General features: G+C 41.2%; 2 protein-coding genes across 2 annotated transcripts; both read left to right on the top strand.

Annotated features, from left to right (window-relative positions):
* The first annotated feature begins 175 nt into the window (after positions 1 to 175).
* Positions 176 to 11,508, top strand: LOC139542645 (extracellular matrix protein 2-like). Its single transcript, XM_071348328.1, has 10 exons — positions 176 to 487; positions 760 to 885; positions 4,207 to 4,373; positions 4,571 to 5,093; positions 5,413 to 5,528; positions 6,679 to 6,814; positions 7,075 to 7,232; positions 9,078 to 9,217; positions 10,019 to 10,345; positions 10,765 to 11,508. Exons 1-10 carry the CDS (start codon positions 316 to 318, stop codon positions 10,955 to 10,957), a joined length of 2,058 nt encoding a protein of 685 aa, XP_071204429.1. The 5' UTR covers positions 176 to 315; the 3' UTR covers positions 10,958 to 11,508.
* Positions 11,509 to 11,585: 77 nt separating this feature from the next.
* Positions 11,586 to 19,281, top strand: bgna (biglycan a). Its single transcript, XM_071348329.1, has 8 exons — positions 11,586 to 12,070; positions 13,742 to 14,002; positions 14,488 to 14,600; positions 15,766 to 15,979; positions 16,185 to 16,295; positions 16,434 to 16,527; positions 17,361 to 17,499; positions 17,691 to 19,281. The coding sequence occupies exons 2-8, from the start codon at positions 13,750 to 13,752 to the stop codon at positions 17,886 to 17,888; spliced, it is 1,122 nt and encodes a 373-aa protein (XP_071204430.1). The 5' UTR covers positions 11,586 to 12,070; positions 13,742 to 13,749; the 3' UTR covers positions 17,889 to 19,281.
* Positions 19,282 to 20,174: the final 893 nt, after the last annotated feature.

Below are 20,174 nucleotides of genomic sequence, written 5' to 3'. Positions count from 1 at the left end.
AGTCTCTGACTGGACCTCCTATTGGTTTGTTAGGTATACCAGGGGCTGTGGGTGGAGAGGAGAGGTAGGTGGTTTCTTAAAGATGAATGAAAGGGGGTCTTTGTCCTGAAAAATTTTTCCTTTTATTTTTTTCACTTACTCCCCTGCTTCCTCTCACCACTCCTCTATCCTCTCACCTTTTGGGGGTTTTCTGGGGTGTGTGGCCAAAAATCATGTCCTGGGGGTGAGAGTCTATAAAAGCCCTTCAGGAGTTGAGATTCCTCACACTCACTTTGAAAAGGTTTCTGTCCAAAAGAAGGCTGACCAAGAGAGTCCATGGCAGAGCTGACCATGAACAGATTAGCGCTCCTATTTTTCTGCTTATATGCAGCAGCCTCACTAATTGATGGGAAGCCTAGCCATAGAACAAAGAAGTCCAGGAGCTCCAACTCCGTGGTAGCAGCTGACTTACCTGAACCGGATAATACTGATGATGCTCTCCTCCCTGGTAAGTTTTCAACATGCTCTTGGAAAAGGATGGTGGGGGCAACATGCATGCATACTTCACAGTGCTTCTAGTTTTTGTGATTACAGTGTGTTCTCCCAAGTCAAGGGTGGTCCACAATCCTTCAGAAAGAACTGCACTGAGTTTTCAAAGACAGAGTGTGGTGCATATAGTTTTATTTAGCATCAGTTTAATGTAGACCTTATCTGTGGATCATGTGTAGTTTGGGTGAGTAATGCTGTGTTTGTGTGTCTGTTGTTCTGTCTGCCTTGCAGGTGGCAGCGGGCAGTGCTCGGTGAATGGGATGTTCCTGTTTGACAGGGCCATGTGGTCGCCTCAGCCCTGCTCCGTGTGCCAGTGTCAGAGGGGAACTGTCAGCTGTCACCCTGTCCCCTGCGGCGGTAGGCATTCAAGTTGTAGATTGTTATGGAAGGATTGTAATCTTATTTGTGGCTATTATATTTAATGGCAGCTTTTTAGTTGAAATGTCCATGCTGACAAAGTGTACAGACGGATCAGGGCATGGAATTGTGTACATACAGTACCAGTCAAAAGTTTGGACACACCTGCTCATTCAACGGTTTCTTTATTTTGACTATTTTCTACATTGTAGAATAATAGTGAAGACATCAAAACTATGAAATAACACATATGGAATCATGTAGTAACCAAAAAAAGTGTTAAACAAATCAAAATATATTTTAGATTCTTCAAAGTAGCCAGCCTTTGCCTTGATAACAACTTTCCATACTCTTGCCATTCTCTCAACCAGCTTCACCTGGAATGCTTTTCCAACAGTCTTGAAGGAGTTCCCACATATACTGAGCACTTGTTGGCTGCTTTTCCTTCACATCCGAAATCATCTCAATTTGGTTGAGGTCGGGTGATTGTGGAGGCTAGGTCATCTGATGCAGCACTCCATCACTCTGCTTCTTGGTCAAACAGCCCTTACACAGCCTGGAGGTGTGTTGGGTCATTGTCCTGTTGAAAAACAAATGATAGTCCCACTAAGCCCAAACCAGATGGGATGAAGTATCGCTGCAGAATGCTGTGATAGCCATACTGGTTAAGTGTGCCTTGAATTCTAAATGCATCACAGACAGTGTTACCAGCAAAGCTCCCCCACACCATCACACCTCCATGCTTCACGGTGGGAACTGCCCATGTGGAGATCATCCGTTCACCTACTCTGCATCTCACAAAGACACGGCAGTTGGAACCAATAATCTCACATTTGGACACATCAGACCAAAGGACAGATTTCCACCGGTCTAATGTCCATTGCTCGTGTTTCTTGGTCCAAGCAAGTCTCTTCTTATTATTGGTGTCCTTTAGTAGTGGTTTCTTTGCAGCAATTCGACCATGAAGGCCTAATTCATCCAGTCTCCTCTGAACAGTTGAGAAACTTATGAAGTTCTTGAAATGTTCCAGCTTGACTGACCTTCATGTCTTAAAGTAATGATGGACTGTCGTTTTTCTTTGCTTATTTGAGTTGTTCTTGCCATAGTATGGACTTGGTCTTTTACAAAATAGGGCTATCTTCTTTATACCACCCCTACCTTGTCACAACACAACTGATTGACTGATTGACATTAAAAAGGAAAGAAATTCCACAAATTTGTAACACTGATGCTAGTACGAACTCGAACCCAGGCACAGAGAAACACAGCAAGCAGAGGTAAGGGTAAATCCAGAACATTTACTTAGAGTCTTAACAGAAACAAGGCAACCGTACAAGACCACACAAATAAAACATTAGACCTAAGCAAAGATACAGGCCACCTGAGGAACCTAAATGACAAGGCAACCAGGTGAACAGAGAAGGTAATTAAACACAGGTGAATCCAATAAGTAATAATCAGGGTAACCTGGAAACTAGAAAACAGGGTAAGGGTGCCCTCCAGCGGTAACCTAAGGAAACAACAATCAAATAACACAGAAACTGTGACAAAATTAACTTTTAATAACTTCTTATGGCTGCAATCCCGTTAACGGGATGATATGACAACAGCCAGTGAAAGTGCAGGGCGCCAAATTCAAACAACAGAAATCTCATAATTAAAATTCCTCAAACATACATGTATTTTATACCATTTTAAAGGTAATCTTGTTGTTAATCCCACCAAAGTGTCCGATTTCAAATAGGCTTTACAGCGAAAGCACCACAAACGATTATGTTAGGTCACCTCAAAATCACAGACAAACACAGTCATTTTTCCAGCCAAAGACAGGAGTCACAAAAAGCAGAAATAGAGATATAATTAATCACTAACCTTTGATGATCTTCATCAGATGACACTCATAGGACTTCATGTTACACAATACATATATGTTTTGTTCGATAAAGTTCATATTTATATCCAAAAACCTCAGTTTACATTGGCGCCATGTTCAGAAATGCCTCCAAAATATCTCGAGAAGTTGCAGAGAGCCACGTCAAATAACATAAATACTCATCATAAACTTTGATGAAAGATACATGTTTTACATAGAATTAAAGATACACTTGTTCTTAATGCAACCGCTGTGTCAGATTTCAAAAGCTTTACGGCAAAAGCACAATATTCAATAATCTGAGAACAGCGTTCAGCCTCAAAAAGAAGCCATACAGTTACCCGCCAAATTGTGCAGTCAACAAAACTCATAAAAAACATTATAAATCTTCACTTACCTTTGCTGATCTTCGTTGGAATGCACTCCCAGGACTCCCACTTCCACAAGAAAAGTTTGTTTTGTTCGGTAATGTCCATCATTTATGTCCAAATAGCTATTTTTGTTTGCGTGTTTGGTAAACAAATCCAAAGTCAGGAAGCGCATTCACTAAAAGCAGACGAAATGTCAAAAATTTCCGTAACAGTCAGTAGAAACATGTCAAACGATGTATTGAATCAATCTTTAGAATGTTTTTAACATAAATCTTCAGTAACGTTCCAACCGGAGAATTACATTGACTTCAGATGTGCGATGGAACAGAGCTCCCTCTAATGTGAACGCGCGGTCAGGTCATGATAGACCTGACTAATTCCTGTCTCCTTCGGCCCCACTTCACAGTAGAGGCATCAGACAAGGTTCTACAGACTTTGACATCTAGTGGAAGCCGTAGGAAGTGCAAACTCATCCATATCCCACTGTGTATTCAATAGGGTCTTGGTTGAAAATCGACCAACCTCAGAATTCCCACTTCCTGTTTGGATTTTTTCTCAGGTTTTTGACTGCCATATGAGTTCTGTTATACTCCCAGATATCATTCAAACAGTTTTAGAAACTTCAGAGTGTTTTCTATCCAATACAAATAATAATATGCATATATTAGCAACTGGGACTGAGGAGCAGGCGGTTTACTATGGGCACCTCTGTGCACCTTTCATCCAAGCTACTCAATACTGCCTCTGCAGCCATAAGAAGTTTTAACAAGGCACACCTGTTCATTGAAATGCATTCCAGTTGACTACCTCATGAAGCTGGTTGAGAGAATGCCAAGAGTGTGCAAAGCTGTCATCAAGGCAAATATAAAATATATTTTGATTTGTTTAACACTTTTTTTGGTTACTACATGAATTCATATGTGTTATTTCATCGTTTTGGTGTCTTTACCATTCTACAATGTAGAAAATAGTAAAAATAAAGGGAAACCCTGTGATGAGTAGGTGTGTCCAAACTTTTGACTGGTACTGTATATACTGTATAAATATGAATGTAACATATATTGCCCTCTTCCTCAGGTTCAAATAACCAGCAGACGGTGGCTCCCAAAGCCAAGAAACCCTCCCCTAATGCAGAGAAGAAAGAGGGGATTCCAAAGCAGAAGAAGAGTCTCCAAAGGACATCAGAAGAAGGAGGAGCAGGACGTCAGAAGAAGGAGGAGCGGCATGTTACTCCAGCGAAAGTGGTGGGTGCCCACCCAATGGTGCCCATGGGAAAATGAAGAGGGCAATGCTATAGGAACTGCACAGCAGATGAACTAACAATGCTTTGACTATTGTATTAATGTTTTGCCTATGACTGAGTATTGACTGACAGGGATTTTTTGAGGAATTGAATATATATAATTTAATATATTTTGTGTGTGATGTCTATGTTGTACAGGTTACTGTTGTGAAATCCGTGGCCACCCAGAACAAAAAGCAAGAAGTAGCAGTGAAGAAACAAAACGTGTCTGTGAAGAAACAGGAAATGGCTGTGAAAACAAAAGTCAGGAAGACCGAGGTCCCTGTGGCCAAGAGGCGTGACCCGAAGATAAACAAAGACGGCCTTCCGTACCTTCCCTACGATGATGACGATCACGATGACCATGACCACAGCGAGCATGATGATAATGACGACGATGACGATTATATCATCAGGGCCAACGGAAAACCCACCATGAGGTTGGCACCAATGGGGAGACCAGTCACCATGGCGACTGGCCGACTGGCTACTACCACCACTAGGAGACCCATGGCGAGGGGGCCGGGACGTGCTGTGGTCACATTCCCCAGGAGACACAGCATCATGGAGTCTCTCCCTGCTGGCTGCCTGCTCTCGGAGTCTCTGATCGCCTGTGGCAGCACTGGCATGGTCCACATCCCCATCCTCTCAGACCAGGGGGTCAAGACCCTCTATCTGGCAGGTGAGGATATACAGAGATCTCACATGTTACTTACAGGGACAATTAGCAGAGTCAAGAGGGGGGACAAGAATCTGAGTTCAGGCTCACTAAAATGGGTAACTATGTTTAATAAGTTGGAATTTCGGGAAGGCAAAGGATTTACCGTTGTGTGCTTCAATGCAATCAAATGTCCTTTGCGGTGTTTACACAGTTGCATATATAAACATATTTTGTACACAAAGATACTGCATAAACATTAAGGCAGGTGCAATGGCATGTGGACCCAGGCCTTTCTTGGTTTGAGGAAACTGGGTCAGCTTGTGTTCTATTCTTTTATCAGACAATAAGATCAATAAGATCCCTCCCCGGGCGCTGGCTGGGCTACCCAACCTGGAGTGGCTGGACCTGAGCAAGAACAAGCTGGACGACTCCTCCATCAGCCCTGACCTGTTCCAGGTGAGTCTGAGAGCATCATTCATGTCAACACATTTGGCTTTAGTTCCAGTTGGAACTCTACTGCGCTCCCAGACCCACCTACACATCTCAGCCTCATGTTACTTCAGGGCTCTATTGACCCTTATCATGCTGCATTACCTGGATTACTCTCAGCCTGTTATGATAGAATTTAATCATGTTATGTCACAGTGTGGTGTTACAGAATAGTACAGGTATGTGCATGTCACAGTCATTTAAGTTATAGGTAGTGCCTAATATTTAAACAAAATGATCCATCTTGTAGTTGGACTGCTAGAACTTTTGCTGTCTCCCGGGTAGCTTATAAGAACAGAAGTTTAATTTGGCCCCATCGAGGTGAATGTCAATTAGCTGTTGCAATGAACCTGGGAATATTGTCGGTCAACAGACAAGCCACAACTCGCAAGGCGTCCTAAGTGGCGCAGCGGTCTCCCGAGTGGTGGAGCGGTCTAAGGCACTGCATCTCAGTGCTAGAGGCGTCACTACAGACGCTGGTTCGATTCCAGGCTGTATCACAACCGGCCGTGATTGGGAGTCCCATAGGGTGGCGCACAATTGGCCCAGTGTCGTTAGGGTTTGGCTTACTTACTATTACTACTTACTATTAACTTACTTGCCTAGGTAAATAAAGGTTAAATAAAATAAAATGTATATTTTTTAAATGCACTTGTTCCCACTAAGGTGTCAGTCCCTGATGCCAGGAGCTCACCGTACTAAAAATTCCCTTGAGAGAGCATTAGTGTTTATTAACTACTTTGCTTGCAGTACATCTCAGAGTTGGACAGACTTGATAACAAAACACGTCACAAAAAGCACTTCATGAATAAGACATAGGGTGGAATTCAATCAAATCACCACTGGGAGAACTGCCATTGCTGGGAAAAATCATATTATTCCTGCACCATTGAAAAATACTATTGTGTACTAAGCCTACTAGCCTGTTACAGGGTATAATACTTGCATAGATTATTCAACTGGTAGGTACACAGGTTATACTGGTATAAGGCCCATGTCATAGGTGTAAGGTAACATTGCAGTTCTTGAGCTTGGCCGTGAGAGAGAGAGGGACACTGGTTAAATCACGCTTAGCACTCTAATGTTCTAATGTGTGGAGATTCTTGGCTTGTTTCAGAACCTGACCCAGCTGAGGAGGCTGAATTTAGACGGCAACAATCTGACCAAAGTCCCCTCGATTCTACCGCCATCCCTGGTGGAGCTTAAGATCAATGACAACAAGATCCTGGGCCTCACACCTAGCAGCTTTAAAGGTATAGAAAGGTGGAGTTTACAGAGAGAGAGAGTATATGTACAAAGCTTTGTTTGTTCAAGCTTAGCTTGCATCTGAGCACCTACAGTACTATTTCAAGTGACCTCAGATAGGATGTGCAGATTAGCACATTAGCATTGTTGGCGTAACTCATTTAGCAACGAAAATCAGCAAAACAAGTCAAATTACATTGGATTATTGTATGTTGATATTATATGTTGATATTGTCATGTTGGGATTTGAAAATGTGTCTCTCCTCAGGTTTGTCCAAATTGCTGACACTGGAGCTTGAGGACAACCACTTCCACGATGGGAATGTGTCACCTTTGACCTTCCGGCCCCTTAAGAAACTCATCTATCTGCGACTGGAGGACAACAAGTTCCGGGCCATCCCCTCTGGGCTTCCTGTGACCCTGCAGGTCAGTGATTGGACGAGGTGCCTGTGATGTCACTGTAGTGAGCATGCAGGAGCCAATGATATGCAGTAGCCTCAGTCATACAAAGGAGCATAGCTCTCAGACATTTGAAACATCACCTTATTTGAAATAGGTTTTGGAATAGTCCACAGACTATGAGAGGTTTCAGATGTTTGACTAAAGATATTATTTTTGGTAATTTGGTAATTTGGTAATTGCGTGCACATACAGTGCATTCAGAAAGTATTCAGACCCCTTGACTTTTTCACATTTTGTTACGTTACAGCCTTACTCTAAAACTGATTACATTTATTTCCCCTCATCAATCTACACACAATACCCCATAATGACAAAGTGAAAACAGGTTTTTAGAATTTTTTGCATATTTATACAAATTTAAAAAACTGAAATATCTTATTTACATAAGTATTCAGACCCTTTTCTATGAGACTCGAAATTGAGCTCAGGTGCATCTTGTTTCCATTGATCATCCTTGAGATGTTTCTACAACTTGATTGGAATCCACCTGTGGTAAATTCAATTGATTGGACATGATTTGGAAAAGCACATACATGTCTATATAAGGTCCCACAGTTGACAATGCATGTCAGAACAAAAACGAAGCCATGAGGTCGAAGGAATTGTCCGTAGAGCTCCGAGAAAGGATTGCGTCGAGGCACAGATCTGGGAAAGGGTACCAAAAAATGTCTGCAGCATTGAAAGTCCCCAAGAACACACTGGCCTCCATCATTCTTAAATGGAAGAAGTTTGGAACCACCAAGACTCTTCCTAGAGCTGGCTGCCCGTTCAAACTGAGCAATCGGGGGAGAAGGGCCTTGGTCAGCGAGTTGACCGATGGTCACTCTGACAGAGCTCCAGAGTTCCTCGGTGGAGATGGGAGAACCTTCCAGAAGGACAACTATCTCTGCAGCACTCCACCAATCAGGCCTTCATGGTAGAGTGGCCAGACGGAAGCCACTCCTCAGTAAAAGGCACGACAGCCCTCTTGTAGTTTGCCAAAAGGCACCTAAAGGACTCTCAGACCATGAGAAACAAGATTCTCTGGTCTGATGAAACCAAGACTCTTTGGCCTGAATGCCAAGCATCACGTCTGGTGGAAACCTTACACCATCCCTACGGTGAAGCATGGTGGTGGCAGCATTATGCTGTGGGGATGTTTTTCAGCGGGAGGGACTGGAAGATTAGTCAGGATCGAGTGAAAGATGAACGGAGCAAAGTACAGAGATCCTTGATGAAAACCTGCTCCAGAGCGCTCAGGACCTCAGACTGGAGCGAAGGTTCAACGTCCAACAGGACAACAAACCTAAGCACACAGCCAAGACAATACAGGAGTGGCTTCGGGACAAGTCTCTGAATGTCCTTGAGTGGCCCAGCCAGAGCCCGGACTTGAACCCAATCGAACATCTCTGGAGAGACCTGAAAATAGCTGTGCAGTGACCCTCCCCATCGAACCTGACAGAGCTTGAGAGGATCTGCAGAAAAACTCCTCAAATACAGGTGTGCCAAACTTGTAGCATCATCACCAAGATGTTGTTGTTTTTGTAGTTTTCAACAACAAAAAATCTATCATTTCTAAAAAACAGTTTTTGCTTTGTCATTATGGGGTATTGATGTGGGGGGAAACAATTGATGTGGGGGAAAACAATTTAATCAATTTTAGAATAAGGCTGTAACGTAACAAAATGTGGAAAAAGTGAAGGGGTCGGAATACTTTCTGAATGTACTGTATATTATTAACTCCCAATCTGTAGTGTGTAGACTAGGTAGGTCCCCCTCACCCCCCTAACAACACGAATACTCAAAGGGTTTTGCGGTTTGTATTCCCAGGCGCTTCACCTGTCGGATAACAGAATAGAAGAGGTGCATGAGGGGATCCTCAACAAGACCGTCAACCTCAGGTTTCTAGATCTCAGTCATAATAGGATCCGGGAGGACCGCATAGCCCTAAGGGCCTGGATACACCTATTGTAAGTCCCAACAACCTCTCTCCATTCTTGCTTTTGCAGCATTTAGGAGGTTATTGTTCAGTGTAAAGATTACTTTTACTCTGGTTTTGAGCGCCACCTTGAAGGGAATGTTGGAACACATTTTATTCCCATTTCTGATCTTGCAGAAAAGTGACCTCAGTATTTATTTTTTGAATGCATTGAATATAATTTGTTTTAACTAAAGTTTTTGTAAAATGCATGAACATCAACATTATTGCATACAGGATTCTTAATCAAAAGTTTAAATGATGTAATTCATCTGACACTCTGTACATGTGTTAGTCTCCCAGTTTCCTGGCAATAACGAGAGGAAAATATCATTTTAATTGCATCTTAGAAGAAAAAGGAGAAAAGGAAAAACAAGAGAATAGAGGACAAAGCCATGGAGGACATTGTTTTGGGGCATGCTGATGTGGCTGGCTAGACAGCGGCGCAGCAGACACAGTCCAGCTTTATGATAGGTTGTAGAGAGTCAAGCCCAAAGGGAGGGACTGCTGGCCAACGGCCTTTGTGTTAAGGCTCTTAGTGGTTTGAAACTCCTACAATGTTGTGAGACAAATGTGGTGGATATGATGGAACCCTCTGGTGAAAGATGGAGAAAAGGGAAACATTGAACCAGCCTTCTAAAGAAAAGGTGGACTCGAAATATAGTCCTAAGATTGAAAAAGTCCCCTTTTAACTGGAGACATAATACAGTACATTACCTTCTATCTCTTCATGTCTTCGAAACTTTCCACATATTGAGCAAAAGATCTCCCTGTATTTTCCCTACCATTTCAGAAAGTTGGAGTCGTTGGACCTGTCGCACAATAAGCTGGTGCATGTTCCCTCCTTCCTCCCTGTGGGCCTACAGCAGCTCCACCTGCACCACAACCAGATCGAGCGGATCCCTGGCTACGTGTTTGGCCACATTAAACCGGGACTGGACCTTCTTCATCTGTCCCACAACAGTCTGGCCAACGACGGCATTGATGATGTCTCCTTCCTGGGCCTGTACAACTCTCTGACTGAACTCCTGCTGGACCACAACCAGCTTCACTCCATCCCTAGGGGGCTACTGAAGCTCAAGAGCCTGCACCTCCTCCGCCTCAACCACAACGTTATCAGGTAACTCAACCAAAACGTTATCAGGTAGATCAACCGCAATGTTATCAGGTAGATCAACCGCAATGTTATCAGGTAACTCAGCCGCAACGTTGTCAGGTAACGCGGCCGCAACATTATCTAACGTAACTAACTTCACTCTATAAAGCAATTCTAGGTTTTACTTGTGACTTTAATCTTGCTTGATACAGTCCTCTTCCTCCCATTGGGAGATGAAACAACTTTGAGAAGAGCACAGTTGCCACTAACCATAATGGCACATTCAGATCTGAAATTGCTATTGTGAATCTCAACGTGTAATTTATGTTTCTCTCTCAGTCGTTATTTCCTTTAGTCGGATCAAAGGTTGTTCTGTCTTGTCTGAGTATCTGTCTTTCTGTCGGTGGTGACTGAATGTCTATCTTTTTCTTTCCTCCCTGCAGATACGTTCCTCTGAACTCTCTGTGTGACATGCGCCTGAGTGACGACTCGCCCCTAGTCTCCGTTCACCTGGAGTACAACCTGATTGACCGGCGCCTCATCCCGCCCACCGCCCTCTCCTGCATCAAGACCTACCACAGCATCATACTACGGCCGCAGAGTTACGAGGAAGATTACCACCATGAAGATTACTAGTACCCCCCCCCTTCCTCACCTCCCTCCTTCCTTTTCACCCATTTCTCCCACCCCCACGTCAGTTTGTCCTGGGTTACACCTTGTCTGCGTTTCTCATTACATAATTTCCTCTGAGTCCGTCTCTGATTGTGATTAGCTTAGTCAGACTTATGACACCCAAGCATTATGCAACAGATGAAATTAGACTTCTATCCTAAGTCTGACCATAATTCTAGGGCAATGTTTATGCAACCAGCCCTTTGTCAGTGGGCTTCATTATCACAATGAATGAGAGCGATTGTGTGTGTTTTTCCTGTTTTAAAGCTTCACTATGTAAAGCAGTTCTAGGTTTTACTTGTGACTTTGACCTTGCTTGATACAGTAGCATGTATTGAAAGAAAAATAATGTGGGGTTACCAAGGGAAACACAGGTAGCTACTTGACAGTAGTGAGAGCCTAAATGTCCAGGTGCCCTCTATACTAAACTCACTGTTTTGTTGTTTGTACAACTGTTTCAACTTTGTGACAAACTTGTGTAATGAAAAATTGTGAAAATAAAAGATCTTAGATAATTGCTGGTCATTGTCTATGGTAACTGTAAATAGTCTTAGTACCTCAAATAATCTGCCTGTGTAGCACTGGGTAGAGTGTTGCGGGATATTTTATTCATAGTGGATTTTGTATTTGCCCTATTAGTGCTGTGATAGTACTTTTTATTTTATTTTGGCCTTATACAGTAGCTTAAATAAAAATGTATGTATATAGATCTCAAACGTTGAATCAAAATAAGTTTAAAATAACTCAAATCTCTCTCCCTTTCTCTCTCTCTCTCTTTCTGTCAGACACACGCACAAACACACAATGAAGCAGCAATGAAAAGGGGACTGGACCAATTTTGGGTTATGGCTTAAAATACTTGTTTTTTTCCTTTTGGTAACTACTTCTGTGGTTTTTAACAGGTACTGTGCAGAGTTCTGACTCTGCTGACAGACGGATTCACAGATAAAGGATCATCACATGGAATAAAACACGTATCCTGTATATCACTTTGAGGTTGAATTCATCCTTATTTCATTTATTTGTACCTTTCATTTATTTAGTAAATAATTTTTTGTTTTTCCAAGAACTGCAACGGTAAGTGTCTTAGTAAATATATTTGAGCTTCTATTTGAGTTTCTTGACCTACAGATAATAGTATATTCAGTATGGTTTACAATAGGAGGACTATAATCTACAGCTTTATTCTACAGTTCCACAGTTGGTTTAACATTCTGCATTTGAAAAAAGATTGATTGTTAAAGTAATATTTGACATTTGAAATGGACTATTTAGCTTTGAATAATTTGTTTAAGCCTTCTGGGGGCAACACAACCCTACCTTGTCTACACATTCTATATTCCTTTTATTGGCCATGTTTAATAAATGGATCTTGTAACAGAACAAAGATGAGGATAATTTCACAAACATTAAAAACTCAGAGCCACCCCATACTGTAGTTAAAGGGCTCGCTGCAGGGAGACAAGTCTATTACAAAATGATCGACTAAGCAAATAAGTAATTATTGTGAACATCATACATCTCATGCAATGTATTTAGAGATTCTCGTGTATTTAGAGATTTGACACTCTGCTGATATAGATAATGTTTGGGGGAAAGAGTGCTATGACAGAGAGGGTCTATAAAAAACCTTGCCTGAGACCAGCCAGTTATGTGGCTTCTGGGGCCTTACTGTGGTAAAGGATGTGGGAGTGCTAAGGGAGGGAGTAGGCCTTTCACAACACGTGGCAAGGCAAGGAAATGCCAAACTCCAGTTCCACAGCAAAGGCTCTTTGCTCACATGGAAAACCCTCTTTGAAGAACAAACCATTTCAATGTTCTTATTTTCATCAAGAATCTTCTAGCTGAAGGTTTATCTGAGATTATCCCAAATGACCTTAGGGCATCTATTGATAGTTTGCATTACAATCCTGCTAATAAATATTGACAGATCACACACACTGTACTATATTGTACTATATTACACAGACTTATATGTAATGCCGGAATTGTCTTTTGCTATATGTTACTGGATCTGAGATTTTACAATTTTAATGCATAAATTAAAGAAGCCACAGCCTCAGCTAAAAGCAAATAATTAATGAGAGCAGATGTCATAGTTACAGACTCAAAGACCACATAGTATCCATGGTCCATGATTTTACTGCCTCTTATACCAACCACAAAATTGATGGGAAGAATAAGATTGGCTTTTAAGAGAGAACGCCTATGACAGATATGATAGATCACATCTTGAGATTGAAGCCTAACAAATAGATGTATGAAAGCCAGAGTGTATTTCATGCTTTGTCACTGGCTACAATTGCTTTTGGACTGGCTTTTGCTCTGGAGTGGCAATGTTGACAATGAGATTACTCTGGACTGGAGGAGTGAACTGTAACACAATGCTAGTTATACTGCCCTACAAAGGCAAAACCCAGTAACTACGAATTTGGTCAAAAATATTTGATCTGTTGTAATGGCCAGGTATATTATCTGAATAATGTGGTATTTAGTTTCCTGACACAAGAACAAGCCAGTTGATCAGAATATATCATGGAGTATCAGAAACATTGGAGTTACGTAGTTACTGTGTTTTGCATTTGTAGGGCAGCATAGCGTGTGTGTGTGTGTGGGCAACTCTCCAATTGTAGGCTACAGGAATTATAGCTAGATAGTTGCTGAATTCATAACTGTGACACTTAATAGACTGCTGCTCATTTCTGTGTGCTTTTTTGTCTTCCCCTTGTAATTTCTCTTCAACTAAAGGCCTAGCCATGCTTCCCTTCTCTGTTGTCCTTCTCCTGCTGTGTGCCACCCCTCTTCCCACCGCCTCTGTGGCCCTGCCCTTTGAGCAGAAGGGCTTATTGGACTTTGGGAAGAGCATCGATGTAGAGGGGCTGATGATGATGATGATGATGAACGATGAAGAGGAAGGCTCAGCGGTTGAGGAATACTCTAAACCAGAACAGCCTACTTGCCCATTCGGCTGTCAGTGTAACCAGAATGTTGTGCAGTGCTCTGACTTGGGTGGGTGAAGAGATACAATGTCATAATATTATAATATCATATTGTCTCCAAATGATTCTTTACACTGAACACACAATTGTTAATGTGTAGCCAGCAGTCGCACATCTGCACGTTGCTTTTTAGTGCTACGTGGAATCATGGCCATCTGGTTTCTTCTTAATTATATGGTGACAGCTGAGCTCACACATAAACAACAATATACTGTATGGGTACAAACCACAGCCCAGAGCATTACTCAGCATTGACCAAATTACAGCATGACGATAAATTCTAACTTGTGGATTTATCCTCATATAACCTTAAGAGTGAGAACACACTGTGTGTGTTTGATATTGTCATGATTCATAGATTTTTATAAAAAATGTAAAGAAGCAATAACACAATATATTATATTGCAACTGATTTCTTATCATTGTGAACTGACAGAATGTGGTAAAGTGTATAAAATAAAGCAGGTAAGTTAATCTTGTAGTTTCTATCCGCAGGTTTACACTATGTGCCATATGACATCCCCCCGGAGACCAGGCTCCTGGACCTTCAAAGCAACCAGATCACTGAGATAAGAGAGAATGACTTCAAGGGACTCAGTAACCTCTATGTGAGCACCAACAGTCAAAACACAAATGGTGGAAGAGAGTTCTGGCATTTCAATAGAAAGAAACGTCACTTATCTGTCTTTGCTTTCTTCATCGTAGCACACCCTTTCAGTATCCTAACTAAAAAGAGGCATATTTTTAATGACGTGTCTTCAAATTATACATTGTATAATATATGGGTTGTTCTTGAATTGTGGTGGCATTTGCGTCCCTTGCATTTGCAACCATGAAAAGCACTTTCAAATGACAAAGAGTTACACATCATACATGTTTTTGTGTATATTGAACTAATATATTTATATTAACAATAATGCAAGTCCTTTATACTGCAAAACTTTATGTTCATGCATTGTTTAAAGTACTTAGGGTAAGCAAATTGGTTTGTGCCAGTAGTGATGTGCAGAGTTGTGGTGACATGTTTTGGGGATTTAGAGATATCCATCTGTTCTTTTCAAAAATAGAAAGTGAACAAAATTATTTAATAGTATTGTATAGATCAATACAAACAAAGAAGGCTATTTTTTACTAGTATAATGTCTCTCCCTCAGTTGTATGTCATTGGTGTTACCGCCTTGAAAATCACTCATTACAAAGATTTACAAGGACCTTCAGCATTCCCTCCAGTGGCAAACTCCTATCGGGGGAGGGGTACATATATTAAAGAAAATTATTAGCTAATCACACCCTTTCACTATGTCACAAATTTAAGGATTCCATTGATAATTTGGGGTGGCTAAATCAAAAGTGTCACTTGGTGTTACTCGATTCAAATGAAGGGAAATAACACTGTGAGCAAAAGTATTAATCATATCATTTTAGTAAATTGTTTTTTAAAGGGTTAATGACCTTACATTTGAGGATCTGTGGCCCCATTTAAGAAAATCCTCAATAACCAAAAATGTCTCATTGGTTTTAGCATCATTGGTGTTACTACTCCTATTGGTGGCACAATGGTATCCTAATGGTAAAACATATTTAAAGTAATTAAGCTGCCATATTAGCTGATTTATAATGGAAAGATGTACACAAATACATTTAAATAAAAAGTTCATATTTTCCAAAATTCCATGCCTAAATGCCATCGCAGTTCAAGAATTAACTGTATATAACACATTTATTTTGGGTAGGGGTGGCTGGTCTCCTCATGACCTATGCCTCCTTTCTCAGGCTCTGGTGTTGGTGAATAACAAAATCTCCAGGGTGCACCCTCGGGCCTTCATGCCCCTCAAAAGGATGCACAAGCTCTACTTCTCCCACAACCAGCTGACGGCCGTGCCCAAGAACCTGCCCTCTTCCCTGGTGGAGCTGCGCATCCACGACAACCATATCAAGAGGGTGGCATCTGGGGCTTTCTCTGGCCTGCGCAGCATGAATTGCATTGGTGAGATGGCAAGCTATAGTTATAAAAGACCTTAGGCCAGATTTACTATGTGTTAGCACCAGATTAAACATTAGCAACTGTTTTTTTCTGTTTGGAAACACCATAACACATCTAACATCTTAATGTCTTTGAAGTGTAAGTCTAGCCGCTTGAGTACTGGAGCAGGTTGTGGCATTGACTTAAAACACATATTTTTCTTCCTCAGAGATGGGGAGGAATCCTATTCAGAACAGTGGTTTTGAGCCCGGAGCCTTTGATGGACTTAAACTTACCTTCCTTCGCATTTCTGAGGCAAAACTCACAGGCATCCCTAAAGGTAGAAAACGTGACAACCTTTATAATAATTTTCTTTGGAGTGTTCTGCAGGGCAATATTTGTTTCATTGCTACTTGCCACATATTTCCACTGAAAGTCCTTTGAATCAAGCGGTCACCTGTTTTCCCTCTCCATCTAGATCTCCCTGAGGGTCTACATGAGTTGCATTTGGATCACAATCAAATTCAAGCCATTGAACTAGAAGACCTAAGACAATATGAGAGTTTGCACAGGTACGTAGCTTTACAAGAGGGTGTTCAATGTCGGAGAGTTTCTAAAACTCCATCTAATTATGAATTTATGAGGAGTTTATGAATGCTGTAGATGTTCACTACTTATCTTAAAATGTTAAAAAAATATGTAGAAAATAAACAGCGGCCTCCCAGGTGGCGCAGATGTCTAAAGCACTGCATCACAGTGCTAGAGGCATCACTACAGACATGGGTTCGATCCCGGGCTGTATCACTACCGGCCATGATCGGGAGTCCCATAGGGCGGCGTACAATTGGCCCAGTGTCGTTTGGGCTAGGGGACGGTTTGGCCGGGGGGCTTTACTTGGCTCATCGCGCTCAAGCGACTCCTTGTGGCAGGCCAGGCACCTGCAGGCTGACCTTTGTCATCAGGTGAACTGTTTCCTCTGACATATTGGTGCGGCTGGCTTCCGGGTTAAGTGGGCGGGTGTTAATTAAGAAGCGCAGTTTGGCGGGTCATGTTTCGGAGGACGCATGTCTCAACCTTTGTCTCCCGAGCCAGTTGGGGAGTTGCAGCGATAAGACAAGATTGAAATTGGGGAGAAAAAGGGGAGAAAATACAAAAACAAAAAAAAAGCATATAAGTAACAACAGCATAAAGGAAGAGTCATTGTCCAAGTTGCACAAAATAAATAATGTCTGGAATCATTGTGATAGTAGCACCCTCTAGTGGGTTTACCCTTCATTGTCTCATCAATCACTTGATTTCGATGTGTGTGTGTGTGTGTGTGTGTGTGTGTGTGTGTGTGTGTGTGTGTGTGTGTGTGTGTGTGTGTGTGTGTGTGTGTGTGTGTGTGTGTGTGTGTGTGTGTTAGGTTGGGTCTAGGCTACAATCACATTCGTCACATTGAGCATGGCAGCCTGTACTACCTGCAAAACCTGAGAGAGCTGCATCTAGAGAACAACCGGATCCCCAATGTCCCTGGAGGCCTTGCTGGAATGAAGTACCTGCAGGTAAAGTGTGGAGGGGGTTTGTGAAGCAGCATCAATCACATCAACATTGCTGATTTCACTTGTTATGTTAAGTTGCTAAAAATGTATATCTGTAATGTTTGTATTAAGTATAAACATTGGTGATTTCACTTGCTATGTTATGTTATGTTTTTATGATGATAACAGTTGATATATGTAATGTTTTTAAATAGGTAGTCTACCTTCACTCCAATAACATCAGCCAGGTTGACGTGAATGACTTCTGCCCTAACGGCTTTGGTGTCAAGAAGACTTACTACAACGGGATCAGTCTCTTTGATAACCCAATCAACTACTGGGAGGTGGTGCCGGCCACCTTCCGCTGTGTCAGCAACAGGATGGCTGTACAGTTTGGCAACCACAAAAAGTAGTGCATGAGAGGCACCAGCTGTAGGGTAATACATGCAACTCAGATACAAAATAAATAACTTTGTTACACAGTTAAAAAACAATTTATTGATAGAAAGAGCCTGATGTATGGTAAAAGATAAATAACTAAAACATAACTGAAGTTTGTTTTGCATGCATGGAGTGGGTGACATTGTATATTGGAAAGAAATTGGTCATCCATATCATTTCAATCAACCAATCAAATGTATTTTAATACCATTTTTTTTAATGTATGTTACTTTCAATTCAGCTGGTCTATAGCAATTTGGGATTCTCTGTGATTTTGTTTTTTTGTTTGTGTTTTATCTCAACTTACCTCTGATCTGACAACTGATCTCAAATATTGGATATAGAAGAACAATACAAACTGACAGTTGAAAGCACCTTCAGAAGAATCTCTCTTATAAATGTTGTTGAAAAAATTTGTTGTCATGATGTGTTTGCAGAATATTGAAGATTATTTAGAATATGTTTTGCATACCCTTTATTGAAATCTTGAACAAATGAATGTCATGTCGTGGAAATTCTACACAGGGACACAAAGTCAATCTTAAATTAATCCTTTTTTTATTAACAGCATGCTGGAGAGGTCACAGTCAAACTTAGATGCATAAAGTATCGGCCTGAAGTGAGCTCCGCTAGGGCTGTCCCGTTAAATCGCTTATATAATTACACAGACAAGTTATATTTGCATGATTTAGCTTATTCATCATTCATAATTAATTCATAATTAATGTTTGGTTCATTCATGTGACTGACCAATACCTCACGAGGCTTCTTCTCTCCAAGCTGAGACCTTGAAACTGAGATATCCCTTTCTCAAAACAAGGTTCTGGGCGTACTGCCAAATTGCAGATACTGATAATGAGGTTTCGTTCAATCAGTCACATGCATGAACACAGAAATTGGTTATTAGAAAAGCACAACCAATAAAATGTTCCATCACAGTCATAAGAGGGGTCTTATTTCTCACTCTCCCTGTTTCATTAGGCCTACACTATAATCAGAGCCGGCTGCAGACAATGATCAGCTAGGCTAGGGAGACATTATATTTTCAACATCTTGATGCCATGTTTATAATTATATTAAATATATGCGACACATTTTTCAAACAACCAATAAACAAAGCATACCGACTTTGGGTGCTTCAATATCATGGTTTGCGTTTTCAACACCACAATAAATAGGCTATGTAAATCTCGACTAACGGAAAATACATCCCTCCCTACCTTGTATGCCTACCCAGTATCGAAGGCTTGGCTTGACAATCTCAGAATGTCATTCAACTTTTTGGTGTTTTATAATGCCTCTTTCCATTCATCAAATGGCCACTGCACAGTTTGGATTGATTGATTTTATTTGTCAGTTTAAAAACATTCATATATCCACACGGTACAAAGATTTTTAAAAGTGACCAGGATTGCACAATAAAATCGGGGACTTATTTCTATTGTGGTCCTTATTTTTTACATAAATACAATTACATACTGTAGATACAAACAAAAAAAGGTTATATTGTTCACACATTAGCCAGCGAAAAGTGGTTATGGTTGGTATGGCTTTGAGATGCTGTGGTAGTTTGTTCCACTCAACAGCGCCGGTATATTAAAATGTGTTCTTACCAGATAAAACAGTGAATATTAGAGTGTCTGGTATTATGCTGGTGGACATCTCTAACAAATGAAAAAGACACTGAACAAAAATATAAACGCAACATGTAAAGTATTGGTCCCATGTTTCATGAGCTGAAATAAAAGATCCCAGAAGTGTTGCATATGCACAAAACCTTATTTCTCTCAAATTTTGTGAACAAATATGTTTACATCCCTGTTAGTGAGCATTTCTCCTTTGCCAAGATAATCCATGCACCTGACAGGTGTGGCATATCAAGAAGCTGATTAAACAGCATGACCATTACACAGGTGCACTAAAATGCGCAAGTTTGTCACACAAGACAATACCACAGATGTCTCAAGTATTGAGGGTGCATACAATTGGCATGCTGACTGCAGCAATGTCCACCAGAGCTATTGCCAGATAATTTAATGTTAATTTCTCTACCATAAGCCTCCAACATAATTTTAAAGAATTTAGCAGTACGTCCAACTGACCTTACAACCGCAGACCACGTGTATGGAGTCATGTGGGCGAGTGGTTTGCTGATGTCAACTTTGGGAACAGAATGCCCCATGGTGGCGGTGGGGTTATGGTATGGGCAGGCATAAGCTAAGGACAATGAACAAAATTGCATTTTATCGAGGGCAATT

The sequence above is a fragment of the Salvelinus alpinus genome, chromosome 17 (assembly GCF_045679555.1).
Source record: "Salvelinus alpinus chromosome 17, SLU_Salpinus.1, whole genome shotgun sequence".
Classification (NCBI taxonomy): domain Eukaryota; kingdom Metazoa; phylum Chordata; class Actinopteri; order Salmoniformes; family Salmonidae; genus Salvelinus; species Salvelinus alpinus.
This window is presented reverse-complemented; position numbering and strand designations above follow the sequence as displayed.

Coding starts and splice junctions, on each gene's coding strand:
- LOC139542645 (XM_071348328.1), top strand. CDS start 316: ATGGCAGAGCTGACCATGAACAGATTAGCGCTCCTATTTTTCTGCTTA. Junction 6,815..7,074: donor CACACCTAGCAGCTTTAAAG/GTATAGAAAGGT, acceptor GTCTCTCCTCAG/GTTTGTCCAAATTGCTGACA. Junction 10,346..10,764: donor CTCAACCACAACGTTATCAG/GTAACTCAACCA, acceptor TCCTCCCTGCAG/ATACGTTCCTCTGAACTCTC.
- bgna (XM_071348329.1), top strand. CDS start 13,750: ATGCTTCCCTTCTCTGTTGTCCTTCTCCTGCTGTGTGCCACCCCTCTT. Junction 14,003..14,487: donor TGTGCAGTGCTCTGACTTGG/GTGGGTGAAGAG, acceptor TTCTATCCGCAG/GTTTACACTATGTGCCATAT. Junction 17,500..17,690: donor CTGGAATGAAGTACCTGCAG/GTAAAGTGTGGA, acceptor GTTTTTAAATAG/GTAGTCTACCTTCACTCCAA.